At 41.4% G+C, this 14,810-nt stretch overlaps 1 protein-coding gene across 1 annotated transcript; it reads right to left on the reverse strand.

Moving 5' to 3' along the window:
* Positions 1 to 7,072: 7,072 nt before the first annotated feature.
* serpine1 (serpin peptidase inhibitor, clade E (nexin, plasminogen activator inhibitor type 1), member 1) lies at positions 7,073 to 14,173 on the reverse strand. The gene is made up of 9 exons (XM_039823454.1): positions 14,074 to 14,173; positions 11,787 to 12,025; positions 11,197 to 11,421; positions 10,550 to 10,744; positions 10,228 to 10,426; positions 9,960 to 10,060; positions 8,876 to 8,962; positions 8,581 to 8,664; positions 7,073 to 7,633 (listed from the first exon to the last, which is right to left on the reverse strand). The coding sequence occupies exons 2-9, from the start codon at positions 12,022 to 12,024 to the stop codon at positions 7,587 to 7,589; spliced, it is 1,176 nt and encodes a 391-aa protein (XP_039679388.1). The 5' UTR covers position 12,025; positions 14,074 to 14,173; the 3' UTR covers positions 7,073 to 7,586.
* Positions 14,174 to 14,810: the final 637 nt, after the last annotated feature.

Below are 14,810 nucleotides of genomic sequence, written 5' to 3' on the forward strand. Positions count from 1 at the left end.
TAACTCCCAGCTCCGAGTTCAGAGGTACATGGAACGCACAACTAGCTGCACACACACATACTTGATAGTAGATACAGTTATTGTTGGTTTGGTTCCGCACATAAGATTTGATGACAATCAGAAAAATTTAGAATACAACTTTTTAAAGTAAAATTCAGTGTTTTTTGTTTTTTTTAAACAGCATTTGCCATTATTCCTATTGGTTATGTGTGTGGTAACATGAAACAAGGAAAATAGCACACAGCGTGCAGGTGAAAAGCAAACTGAAAGTGGGTTCCTTCACTGAAGTGTGTTCATACCGATATAACGGGTGTGTCACACAGGAGCCAAGTTAACATGTTTCCAGTCAAGACCGCACAAGTGGTGTTCAAATAGTTATTCTCTTTAAGTTTTTTTTTTTTTTTTTTGTAGGCTTAGTTTGTGTAAATCATTATTTAGGTCTTATTTATCATATTCAGTTACGTTATCATAACCAATAGGATTGAGGGCCGTGACTATCGCAGACGACAGAGGCTGTAACGAAACAGAATTGTCCTTTGTTTTCTGGCTCCACTCTCTAAATGTTCACATAATCCTGAGATGCTGTCAAAAACAGCCCTCTCAGTATATTATTACAAATATTTGAACTACACTTGATGTTTTAAAATATATTTTTTTTTATTTTCTCATAAAGGCAGAGTTGTACTGTTTGGAAGTTATTCCTATATCTGTGATTGGCCCAGCTGTCAGCGGGCCCAGTGGGGATGGACTGCATTGTGGATTGTGACTATTGAACCAAAGACATTTTGAGATTTGCATCACAGCCTTGTTTACATATTAGCCATGCATATGTACTGCAAGTGGACTGATGTACCAGATGAGATGGAAATGTCAAGTCTGTCTTATGCAATTTAACACAGTGCTACTGAGAGTCACACGCCACTTAGTTTTCCTCCCAGACAGCAGGAAGCAGCCACTGAGACAGAGCGTGGGGGAAAAAAAGAAGAGTTCAGTGGTGAGTTTGGAACTTGACATTGTTCTGCTGGTACTGCTGACTGGTACTACTGTTGGGACTGAAATTCCAAGGCAACTAGAATAAACGGAATTTTAGACAATGGTACATGCTTTTATAATGTTTAGTCATGTTGAATGTGTGGTTGTTACTGATGTTGGTGATCTAAATTTTATCTCTGTTTGAAATGGCATCTTAGGCAAGATGAGCAGCCACTTGCAGAATGCTCTTCCTGCAAGTGGTGCTTTGTTCAACTTGGTTAAGCCCAGGTCAGACCAAAGATTTGTGACGAGACAAAACCGTTTTAGAACGTCGCAGGGAAAAGTAGCGGCGGTCTGAACCGGCTCACGTCTCAGCTCGACTCAAACCAGCTGATGGCTTCGCTGCGACTCAGCTGGTCAGGTCTCCAGAGGCTGGTTTTAGAACAAAAGGGACATCCCCTGTTTCAACTTCCAATAGAGAAGTCAGCTGGTCAAGTCAGCTACAAACTCTAGAAATAAAATGATCCATAATCTATTTTATTTCTATGTTACAAACTTTCAACTAGTCGAAACGGCAGAGTTTTAGACGGAGGCTCAGTTTTTGCTAGCCTGGATGCCAGCCGAACTTAGCCCCGCCCACAACATTCAAGGTCGGGAAGTTCACATTCTGACTAGAATCTGAGTATGACCATGTCAGGCTAAGTTTTTGCCTATTCATCACTAGAAATGCAGCTGTGGCAAGCACTCCTTAGTATCACTAATGTTATCCACATTCATATTTAGATCCAACAAATGATATATCAGCTACAAAAAGCCTGGATGTCGGAAGTTCGAACAAAAGTACAAAGAGTTGTTCCATTGGAGATGATCGGTCTCGTCGCATTGGTGTGAACTGGCAGGTCTTTGGTCTGGACTGGGATTTAAAATGTCATTTAATTTAAGCAAAGTGCATTTCTTAAACATTAGAATGCCTGCAACCAGTTTGGAGCGTATTCTTTAGCACCATGGTCACGGTGGGTCCATACCTCAGGTTTCAGGTCAGGGTTTGCAGTGTTTCCCATACATTGATATATTTGTGGCGGCCCCGCCACACAATCAATGAAGTCACTCCATTTTTCAACGGTTATCCCCTGTTCATACTAATCAAATGAACCTGACTTTGTTGTTAAGTGTAGTCAGATGCAAAAACATTTAAAATTTTGAAATGTTACCTACATAATTTTGTATACAATTATTTGCAGTGCAATTAATGTAAGACGTCTGCACCTCTTTCCACGCAGAGACTCTTTCCCCCCGGGTCAGCTACCACCACAAATAGAATCTAATTCAGTGGGAAACACTGAGGTTTGGTCTATCAACGCGCTGTATAAACATGGTTTCCTTGATGAAGTGGAAAGATGCTTTTTATTTAATTTATTTTTTCTATCTCGACTTGCCTTCATTTGACTTAGTCCAGATTGGCTCGTAATCAGACAAATCGTTTAGTGTCTGTGAGCGAATGCACAAGCCTCTTATGGCTATGCTCACACGTAGGCTTGGGGTTTGATGGCATTTTATTGAATCTGAATCCAGAATTGACTCCACTCTTTGAATCCAATTCTTTTTCGTATACATCAGCTTTCAAGATTTGTAACCAACATTTACAAAAAAAATAATCAAAACCCAACTTGAAATGACAAGTGTAATCTACTTGCTTTGCAAAACTTGTTTTCTATTTTCTTGATCCAAGTACTGGAAGTCAGACTATTAAACTGACAAACTGCAACTATTGACCTGATGTAAATGAATGTTAACTGGGGTTCCCTAGGCCCGATGGGCCACCAGGCCTGCAATACACTGGGGGAAACCTTGGCGTCAATGTGTACTGTATGTTGAATTTACTCAGTGTGATTTTGTGCTGGCGTGACCTCATGCATGACATGTTTACTTTCTAAAAGACTGTGGACAGGGATGAGTATGTTACTATAAACGTCTTTGCAATCAGATGTTGGGTTTGTACAAACGCTCAGAATATGGCCATCATATATATAGTGGAGTAGATTTCTTCCTAGAAAACTATTCAGGAAATAAATGATTGCAAATTGTCTGCAAGCAGTCTTATCTATGGTTCTCAAAATTTGGGAAACTTTCTTGAAATTAATGTATCTGAAATATTCATATAATCCTATTTCTTACCAAGCTCCTAAGTTTTCTATTACCGCCCCATAGACTGCTGATTAGAGCTAGTAGGGTGTCTCTACAAAAACCTGTTTGTCTTGACGTTACTATTGATAACTGGGACGATGTATCACTGTCGGTGCTTTTGTAAAACTATTTCATCTAAAATAGGGCTGGGTGATGTGCTACCTTAGGAAGAATGTATGAATGACCATTTCATTCAGCTGCAACGGATATTTTTGGAAACTATTTTCTTTGAAGCTATATCACAATATTAATTCCAGATATTGTTTCCGTGGCTGTCACTTACTAGGGTTTTGTCATATTTTCTAATAATCCTAGAGAGAAAAATCCTCCTTATATTGCCTCAAAATGTATGCATGTTTTTTTTTCTTTTTTTCTTTCATTTATATAATGTCATCTCAGGAGTTCTGGATAAACATCTCCTGATTTCTAGGAAATTCATTTTCTTTGTTTTCTGCTCTTACGTGACCTGCTGACCACCTTGCTTGCTTATTAAGAGAACTTCTGAGTAAATATTGGACTGCAAAACTACGTTCTCTAAGAAGAACTACATCCTCAAATGTGACCTATGTGCAGGCGTACCTCCTGTAAAATAAAAATAAAAAACGTAAGAAAATGTCAGGGTCATCGGCAGGACCACGCTGCAGGACATTGAGCCTGAACCTGTCTCAAAGGGTCAGTTCAGCCACAGCGCCGTTGTCTGTACACAGCAGTGACTAATCCTTGGTTTCCCTCCGCTCGACTCTGAATGTCAGTCCGTGTTTAGGGCTCACTGTCTGATCTGATTGTTTTCTGTGTCGGCATGTGGGGGGGGAACACAGGAGGTACGATATGTTGAAACTCTGCTGCAAAACAAAGACACCAGATTGTAGCTGATGTGCGCTGAGCAGGGCAAAATGTTTGAGTTCTGAGATTCAATATTTCCATAAACATGTTAGAAATCCTAATTTTAAGTAGTTCTTCATACTTTTTATTTGAATCTCACAATTTAAATATATATTGCTCTTGTGGCCCTAAATGTCCTAGTTAGCTTTAAAAAAATGATACATATATATGTTGTCCGACCACGTCTAAAAGCAAACATGTTATAGCCTCCTCCTGGCTGCATCCCACTCCCGCTGCCTTCCCGATCTCTCTCCAACCGTTTAGTTTCTATAGTCATGATGCAATAACGGCTCACACTTTCAGACGGTGTCTATTTTGAAGGCATTTCTGGTGTTCCACACTGTTGTGCACAACTGAAATGACAGAGGTAACATTCACACCTGGCCATAGTCTTCAGAAAGTGGCTTCCAGATGTTTGACGTTCTGACGAACACGTTTTGAAGAGCCCCTTTTATGCTTTTATTATTTTTGGGGGAGATATTTCCTGTCTTTTAGTAGTCTAATAGTTATTCGTGTATGTAATAGATGTATCAAGTACAAAAAAACATTTCACTCCAAATGGAGCTTTCTCTCCCACAGAATTTGTCTCAACTGTCTGAAACACCCATATTCCTGTTTGGAAATCCTCTATTAGTGATGTAATTGATTGACAAAGCCAGCCCAGTTTTCCAGATGCGCTGTCCATTGGTGCTGCGTTGACCAATCAAATCAGAGTGGGCCGGCTGACCAATCAGAGCAGACAGGGTTTTTCAGGAAGAGGGGCCAGGAGCTCAGACAGAGGAGCTGCAGCAGTGGGCAGTATGAGAAACATAACATGTTTTTTGATTATCAAAGCATGTAAACCTATTCTAGTAGACCCCAGGAGTAGAAATATGACGCTGAAAGGAGTATAATAGGGGCTCTTAAAAGCGTTATTATCCTCCTCACGTAGTTCTGCACATTTGAGCATACACCCTCCTAAGGTTTTATCATTAACCCCGACCTCTGCTGCCCCTTTCCTCCTCCAAAGAGACTTTGAATAGTGTGTTGAATAATGTTGTTTTTTTTCCTGTCTGCATTGGGTGAGATTGTATTTAATGCCCATTTTGAACTTTTGTGTTTGGTCAATCAGCTCATCATATGCAATGACTTACCGGTAATCAATTTGGTGGTTGTCTTGTTCATAAATTAGTTCTTTGGAGGAAGAGAGGGCGAGACGGTGCATGGTTTACACAGCTGTCAAGGGGCCCTGGTGTAGGAAAGTAGAAGCTCAGTCATGCAGGCTAAAGGGACTCAGTGTGTGAATGTAATTTTATAAAGAAATAAACCATTTTAAGCTGAATGAAATGGTGTCCTGATGTTTTGTAACCGTGCTTGTGTGCATGTGCAACCATATGTCAAATCAGCAGGCAATGCACATAAAAATGCAAAGCTTGGAAAAAAAAAACGGATATTGCAAAGTCATTACTTATTAAAAAAAAATATAACGGCAAGTGGCAATTCCGGGTTCAAACTCTTTCTCGGCCAACAAGGAAGCAGCCGAATCGCCAAAGTCAAAGCAGCACTCGGCGGGTTTCAGGCAAAGACACTTCAGCTGAAAGGTGTGACAACAATCACACACCTGTTTCATCGCTACAGTGTCTGCAGCATTTCAATAAGTGGCGCCATTTCACCTCCTTCCCCCCGGTATCGATTTTTAAGGAATCTTGGTACCCGTGTTCAGGTCTTCGTCCCAGATGTTTCCATCGAGTTTAAGCAGGCTTGCTTAAGAACAACTTGAGTTATTTTCAATTCCTTGCTTGTGAAGTTTTTTTTGAACGATTGCTGCCATGTTCATTGATGGTTTATTTATATTAGAAATGTGTATCTCAGGCAGCATGTATACTCCGCCCGCTGCTGGTAGTTGCCGTGGTCGTCATGACCCAATCCGGCAGCGAAAACGATGGCGTCAGTGTTTCCAAAGGTCTCCGTTTGGGGCCGTTGAGACTGCAACGCAACCCCGCAGATTCCAAACCAAAACGGGTCAGAGTTCTTTTCAAATTTCTCCGCTCTTAAACGCCAGAGCAGTGTGAATGTGAGGTGTAAACGTAGCTCTATATATATATATATATATATATATATATATATATATATATATATATATATATATATATATATATATATATATATATAAATTCTTTTTTTTTAACCAAAACGTAGCAATGTAAATGTGGCTTCAGTCCTGCAATGCTTTATACCAGTTTTGGTGTTGATGGAATCAAAATTCAAAATGTCACTGTATCCTGACAGTATGACATGAGACAGATAATCTGTAGGGGGGGGAAAAACATGTTCCTGTGCCTCCTCCTGGTGCTCTTAATGGCAGAAGGAAAACAACCAATCAGAGCCGAGGAGTCTCTAACGCGGTGCCAATGACCGCACGTGCACTGCAATTAAACTGTCAAACTAGGCAGCGCTGAGCAAATATGAATCAAGATTCTGTTACTGTATTCACTATTTCTCTCCTTAAATGTTTTCAGAAACATATTTTAGTGCACTGTAAAAATTGGTACTTTTACTAAAGTAAAGCGTCAGAATACTTCCTCCACCACTGAGCATTTTCTAGGTTCAATGCAGCCAGCAGTTGCAACACCGTAGTGAGGAGAGACAGCAGTGATTGAAGTATTCAGATCCTCTCATTGTGCAAAATTGGCCCTAGTGTTAGTGTTCCATTAGTTTCTATTATTGGCTTGTTATTACTGATGCATTTTAACTGATTATTTACAGGATTTCTATCTTAAAGGTCCCATGTTGTAGGCATACTCAATGCATTCTGTGCCAAAGCAATGAAAAATGACTATAGTCTTATAAACAACTGACCCAATGATCATATAAATAGTCATATAGTTTGATGACGATTGTGCCAAAATAAAAGATTAAAAAACGGTTAGTGTGCGTAAAGCATGGCCATGTTGTTTTAAATCTGCAGCGTCATGACTTTTGGCTGTTTGAACACAAGAGGTCAGTGTTGACCTACCACAGATATCTCGACACATCACAAATCACAGACCGCACGTTTGTAAAAACAAAAGTATTTTAATAAATATAAATACAGCAAAATACAAACGTAACTTGGCAACAACAAGGCAATGAAAAAACAAAGACATTAGAAAGACATGTAAAAATAGATTAAAAATACATCCGTTCTGGGTACTTATGCAGTGCATCGGTGCCTGTTGTGTCAGACAAGAGTAAATTACTTAATAACTTTCCTTCATATTTCTTTCTGTCTTGTCAACCACAAACATTCAGGGTAATAAATTAACAGCAAACATATAAACTCTCAGTCAAGCATGTTCCCAATATCTCTCATGTTAAGTCTGTGTTTCCCTTTGCCCATCCCCCCCTCAGTCTTCTTGTATATTAAGTAGCCTACGTTATAAATATAAAGCGCTCAGTGAATAAGTCTGTCGAGTCAAAAGAAGTCAAATGAAGCCTGGACAGTAGGTCCGGTGTGGTCTCCGTGTGTGTGTGGTCATCATGTGGAGTATGAGCAGCAGTAGTCAGACACACTGGAATGAAGGCAGGTCTTATTGTTGTTGAGGCTGGTTGAACTGGCCCATGAACAGAACGGCACCTGAACACAGGAAGAGAAACGTTAGACACACCACACCTGGGACGTGTTGAGCCCCGACAAAACGTAGCAATACATTTTGTTTTTTTAAACTGAAACGTCGGTGCTTCGAACACCCCGTTGTGTGCGCAAGCGCTCTGCCATTTTATTGCTATCGTAATCGTTAGGTAACCTTGTTTCTCTGAGTGAAGAGACTATCTCTCCAGGGCAAGGCCGCCCTGGGCCTTTTATGCCCCAAGCGTGGGCCACGTGCCCCAGTGGGTCAGTCCCCCTTACATATGGAATATGTACAGTAACTCTGTGGAGAGAGAGTCTCGATTTGATAGAGAACACCTGTGACACAGCCGATAAACGAGTAGTCTATATCCACGACCTTCCACCTTCCGGGATTGCTCCGTTGGCGCTGGAGATTCCGCTGTATGTCCTTCTTTTCGGCCGGATGTCCGTTACCTTCCTCTTTCTTTGTGCTGTAATTCTAAACTCCGGTGGATTTCTGAGGACTACGGTTAACTGCTCCTCAGATCTCTGCAGGGTAAATCCAGACAGCTAGCTAGACTATCTGTCCATTCTGTCGCACGACTAAAACAACTTTTGAACGTACACACGTTCCACCAAAACAAGTTCCTTCCCGAGGCTATTTAGCAGAGGTACCGTGGCTCCATCTGGGGATTAGCACCGCCCAAGACGATTGTGATTGGTTTAAAGAAATGCCAATAAAACAGAGCACGTTTTCCAGAACACTGCGTGGACTAGCCAGACCCCCCTCCGCAGCGATGTGGAGGAAGGTCTGGCAACGAGAGACCCACTGACCAAACGACCGAGAAAACAAAGCCGGTTCACGTTGTTCAACACGGAAACCGCAGCAAAACCGTGCACACCGTTTTGAGATTGAACGTGCCCCTGGACTGCTAAAAATGGGATTTCAAAATAAAACGTAATAAGAGTGTTACCTGTTTGTTTGTGCTGGATGAGGAAGAGGAAGGGTCGGTCCAGAGTAATCTCCTCCACCGCCATGCGAGAAAACATCACCGCAGCTAACGGAGGGAAGGAATGAAAAACAGGTCAGAGTCTGCAATGTGTGTAGCTGAGGGATCCCTTCATTGTTTTTGCCTTTACTTCTCAACATTTTTGTGTTATCATTTTCTTAAACACAAAATGTATTTAGGAATTTGTACCATATATGCATAACATTATCATCTTAAGTCTTAAAGGAGGGGGATGGGTGAGATGTAGTGTGGGGCCTACCTGTTGCTGCTGCTCCCTTGGTTCCTTGCTCATTCACCTCGATCTTCACTCTCTGCAGAACCTTCGACACACACAGCCTCTCATCAGCTGGAGGGCAGAAACACACACTGATTAGACACATAGTTCATCTGAAGGCACTATACCAGCCCCCCCAGGAAGCCCCAGGAACGTTTTTTTTATTTAACGTTTAATGATTACTTCCATTGAGGTTGGGGTGTTTTATTCAATTTGATAGCATTTGAAAAACACTTATTTAAATTTTTTTTGTCCTGACTAAACTTTGACATAAACCAGTCTGTGATCCACTCAACATCCTCCGATCTTAACTATTAGTCAGAATAATTAATCATTTCTGCTTTTTTTAACTCAAATATTTGGTATAATGTCATGAAATTGTTTTATTGGCCTGGAGTTTAAAAAATTGACAAAACCTTTTCTTTTTTTTTTTAAGTGTCAAAAGCATCGAAAAAAAAGTTCATGGTTGACGGGAAGACAACACAAGGGTTGAAAAATGGTTTTTGGCGTATTTGCCCGGCGAGCAACTCCATTGAACTGAATGGGCACCATTTTGGAATCTGGTATCTAGCTAATAAAATACATCCATGCACCATACGCTATACTATAGAGAGTCAAAGTCACGCCCTTCTACTTAACGAGAGTCAATGGAGAGATAATTATTATTTTTTGATCGCGTTTTAAATTGAGCAAGCTAGGTGACGTTAATTGCGTGAGTCGAGAGATGTAGTTCACCGAGCGGTTTCACACTAAACTAAATGGTTATATGACGAACGGCTAACTGAGACTTTCTTCGGTTGAAAAATTATCTTTTTAATTGACGAACATCATATTTGTAATATATGGCTCAATTCAAACGGGATCAAAAAAAGTATTACTATCTCTCCATTGACTCGTTCATATTTTTTCCAAATTAAGGTCCCATGAGGTCCACCGGAAGGGGAGGGACTTCGCCTCTCTATACACTATATGTAGTTATAGCTATACACTGTAGTTTTTAACATGCTCATATGGTCTGGTAAAGTTCCAACCTAACTAACTGTTCCTACTGTATAGGAGGTTAACTTACTGTTGATGTGTGTGAAGTCAGCAGTAGCCAGGTTGAACATGTCTCCCAGACCCATGTTAAGCAGAGCAGTCTTCAAATCCACCTCAGAGTTCAGAGTAAACCTGCGAAAATACACACAAATCCTCAGTTTTCACCCTGGTTGGCTTAAAGCCTTTAAGGATTCAACATGTCACAAACGACTGTGAAACTCCACTAAGTTTATGAGAAAGTATTGTCTAAATAATTTCATGTGAGCTACCCACAAACAGTCCGAGCCTGTCTCCCTCACCTGGGCATGGCCAGCTGTCGCTTAACATTCCTCAGCTCCATTCTCCATCGCTTAATCCGCTGGCTGCTCAGATCGGCACTGAGCGCGCTCAGTGGAACTTCGGGCTCGAAGGGCGATACCAGGAGCATGCTCAGTGAGTCTCCCTCGTACGGAACCTCAATGACATCATAGTCCACCCCCTCGGCAGTCACAAACTCGCCTGTTGATTGAGGAGAAGGAGACAGATGTATTTTGTCTGTATTCTTTTTTCAAGTAGCACAAAGTCTGCCATCTTTGGAACAAAGATTGAGATAAAGTGCACCGAGTCATTGGTTGAACCTACCGTAGTTGAAGCGGTTGGTGAGTCTCATCATGTGCACGGGTACATTGCTGCCGTTGGCACAGTGGAACATCCTCTCCTGGGTCAGTTTGGGTTCAAAGGGAACCTTCCAGAGGCCCTTGAAGTCGAGGGCATTAAGGAGGACCAGACGGGTCTCATCAGACAGAGATCCAGACGCCAGGAACTCAGGGATGGCACCTGCAGCAGAAAATCAATCAATCAATCAATCAATCAAGATTTATTCATACAGCACCTTTCAAACAGAACAAAATGCTACCCAAAGTGCTTAAAAACAGCAGGTAAACACAAAAACAAAAAGAGATAAGAAAAAAAAGATGGATTTAGAGAATAAAAAAGTGGATTTAGTGATGACTAAGACAAATAAAATAATTAATGTGTGATGAAATGTTTAAAACAATATCAATCACTTCAAAATTAAACAGTATGTATCATTATGAACATAAAAAAAATTAACTTTTTATATTTATTTATATATATATATATATATATACTGAAACAGTAGGATTTCACTTCCAATAGTGTATATGATGTAAGCAGAAAGGCCACTTTCACACAAAATCACAAAGGAGTACTTTGGAGAATGGTGCAGACGACATGCTGTCAGCCAGTTGGTGGGGGGGGGGGGTTACCTGCAGTGTGGTCCGAGACCCAGGAGTTGATGATGCGGACTGCCTCCTCTGGCTTGCTGAAGTCCACCTGATTAGGGTGGGTCTGGAAGGCCTTGGCCAGGGCCCTGCGGAATCCCTTCTCCAGGCTCATCTTCCTCTCCACCATGACCGCGCTGGCCGTCTCCACCCCCTCCTCACTGGACACGTCCCGCTGCAGGAGACGCTGCTGCCGGGACATCCCTCGCTCTGCAGGAGAGGCGAGAGGAGGAGGATGTTGTTTTATGGTTCGTAAGTAAGTAAGTAAAGTTATCTTTTCTTTTCATGCCACTTTCTCCTTCTACTCCGCTACATTTCAGAGAGAAATATTGTACTTTTCACTCCACTACATTCATCTGTTACAGCTTTAGTTACTTTACAAATTAAGATTTTTGCACAGAAAAGACATTTTATTATAAATTAAACTACCCAACATTATATAGGCCTACAAATCCAGCTGTAATGATTAGCTGATTAAACACTTAAGTTGATCGACAGAACTGTTTGGATCGTTTCCCAGTAATCGCATTTCCTAATCCTAATTATTTGAATCTAGCCTATGTATATCAAGTCACCTTGCAGAGAAAAGCCCATGGCAGCAGTCAGGGCCTTGCGGGTGTTTCCGGCTGCACCGAGCTGAGCCATGGCCAGGACGGAGGCCACGCCGTACGGGGACAAGGCCATGTTGTCGTGCGCAGAGTCCTTGGCCAGCTGCGAGAAGACCTTCAGGCCAAAGTCAGTCTGTTTATCCTGCAGAGAGCCCAGCCCCACTCTGCTCAGAGTCAGCAACAGGAGAATAGACACGCAAAGCATCCTGGGAAAGAAAGAAGAGAATAGGTGTAAGTTTAATCGTGATTGGATTGAATTCAAACACTTGAATTTCGACAACTAAAAGTAGAAAACCCCACAGGAGAGGAAAATATGTTGAACGGATATCACCAGGACAAACACGTTGCCCCATGTGTTCTTTAAAGATGAAGAAACTGTTCGGAAACAGTTTGTTTCTGTTTCGAAGGAACAGTAAGTTTGTTGCTCAACACTGCAGAGCGAGTCTTAACAGCTTGCAGATGTGTTCAATAAAAATGTACGAGTAAGAAAAGAAGCCAAGGATATTCTTTGGCTTCCATAAAACTAGTAAATAATGCACTTTGCCTCAAAGATGCAATCATACGGGAAATGATTCCAAACCTGATTAGGAAAGTTCAGAATCACAGTTAATCCTTCAGCCTGCATCTGTTCATAAATCCTTCTATGCCATTTAACTGTGGGCCTCAAATTTAAACCATTCACTCTTCTCAGATATTTGGATTCTTCATTTGCAATTTGCGATAACCTCAACGCTGTGTGTGTGTGTGTGTGTGTGTGTGTGTGTGTGTGTGTGTGTGTGTGTGTGTGTGTGTGTGTGTGTGTGTGTGTGTGTGTGTGTGTGTGTGTGTGTGTGTGTGTGTGTGTGTGTATGACTCCATTTTCCTATCCATTTTAGCTATTTTTAAATGACCAAAAACAGAGGTCCACACTAGGTCGGTGTAGAATGGTAGTCCACTGTTGGTAATATACAGTAGGAGTGTGTGTGTGTGCGTGCGCGTGTGACTCATGCTGGATGTGTATACATTCACGTCAGTGTGTCAGCTGGAAAATGTGTGCGTCAGTAACATCGGTGTTCCACTGCAGACATCAATGGTGTGTACTGAGGACAGAGCAGCTCCTAAAACTGTAGCAGCAGCATCATAGACGTGCTGCTGATCACAGGTCAGTGCTGGGACCTCGGCCTCTGTTTGCATTAGCAGTCACATCCAGCTATGAACACACATGCCCTCACTGATCACCACAGAGAACTACACACTTCTTGATTTCCCATGTTGTCCATTAGCCTCAGAGGAGCCACTGGCCATGGTTAAATTAACTATGGTATCCTCAAAAGTGTTAGTCACTTTGCACCACTGCTACACTTAAAGGCACAAAAAGAATTCCATACTAGTAATAATATAGTATAAAATAAATAAAAACATTTACAGTGCGGGGCTCCCTGGTAGCTCACCTGGTTGGGCATGTGCCCCACGTACGAAGGCTCAGTCCTTATCGCAGCGGCCGCGGGTTCAATTCTGACCCACAGCCATTTGCTGCATGCCATTCCCCCTCTCTCTCTCCCCTTTCCTCTCTTCAGCTGTCCTGTCAATTAAAGGGCTAAAATGTCCCCAACAAGTAATTTATGGGTATAAAATAGAAATGTTTAATTGCGATTAATCGAATGATTGTTCAGTTATTTTGCGATTAATCGCACATTTTTAATATGTTCTAAACGTACTTTTTTCAAGTGTTTAATGTGCGCGCGTCAATCACACATCGAAAATAATGAGTGGCGTTAAAAAGGAATTTGCGTTAACTCGTTCGTTCACTTTCACAGCCCTAGTATGAAATGAGTACACCTACACCACCTCAGTACACATAATGATAAATCCTCAGCACCCTTTCTAGAGATCTGGGCAGTTATTTTAGGCTATACCGTGCAAGATGACCACAATATTTTTAAAACCCTGGCTATGGCTGTAAATAACTCTTTCAATGCTGTACATTCAAAATCTCCAAATAGATAAGGTTTGTACTTTTGCAAATTTGCAAATGTTCAGACAACCCTGTTATTCCTTGTGTTTTTGTTATACCATATTACTGTAAGAGTAAGGAACACATTGGATCAAATTAAAAAAAATTGTTTATCTTAATGGAAGACTGACCTTGATTATATTCCCTGTTGTTTTGCATTGTACCACTAATATTTAAAAAAAATCTGCCAGTAAGTTCATATTAGATGTATAAATCTAATTCCAAAAACCCAAAATGTTACGTCCAGTTGAAGTTACTTACCTTTTGGTTGAAATGTGTCCGATGTAGTAGAGCAAGTCTCTGTTGTTTCAGCTTCAGTCTGCTGCTACTGCTGCTGCTTGTGTGTGAATGGCTGAATGAGTTCCTTTATTTATAGTGTGTATAATGCTGCATGGTCTGAAGCCGCGCCCCCCACCTACGGGCGCACACACACACACACACAGAAGTTATTAGAGAGGATGATGTCATCTGACAATGTCTGGACAGGCTTCCTTTTCATGAACACACACATCCACTCTCCCTCCCTCCTTCCCTCCCTCCCTCTCACTCTCTTCTCTGTCTGTCTGTCTCTTCCCAAAGCATGACAGAGCATATGGAAAGTCACTTAACTGTTTTCCCTGTCTCATTCAAACACACACACACACACACACACACACACACACACACACACACACACACACACCACTCTGGCATGTGCAGGAAGGACAGCGTCCTCAGAGGAGAACATGCAGACAGCTTAGTGTTTCCCCTGAAGAAATTGTCTATCAGCCTGTAGAGGAAATGGTTGCAATATAAAATAATATAAGTATTTTTTAATATTGAAACAAACCAAAGTCGTGTGATTATTAGTTCAGAATGTGTGAGATTTTGCCTTAAGTTCTTCTAACACTTTGGTCCAGCGAACGATAGTTGACCTACCGATCAGACACAACACGCCAGTCTCTGAGAAGTGACAGTGACCCTCCATCTGTTTCAGATTCACACTCATGTCATGTTTT

Source organism: Perca fluviatilis, chromosome 14, assembly GCF_010015445.1.
Source record: "Perca fluviatilis chromosome 14, GENO_Pfluv_1.0, whole genome shotgun sequence".
NCBI lineage: Eukaryota > Metazoa > Chordata > Actinopteri > Perciformes > Percidae > Perca > Perca fluviatilis.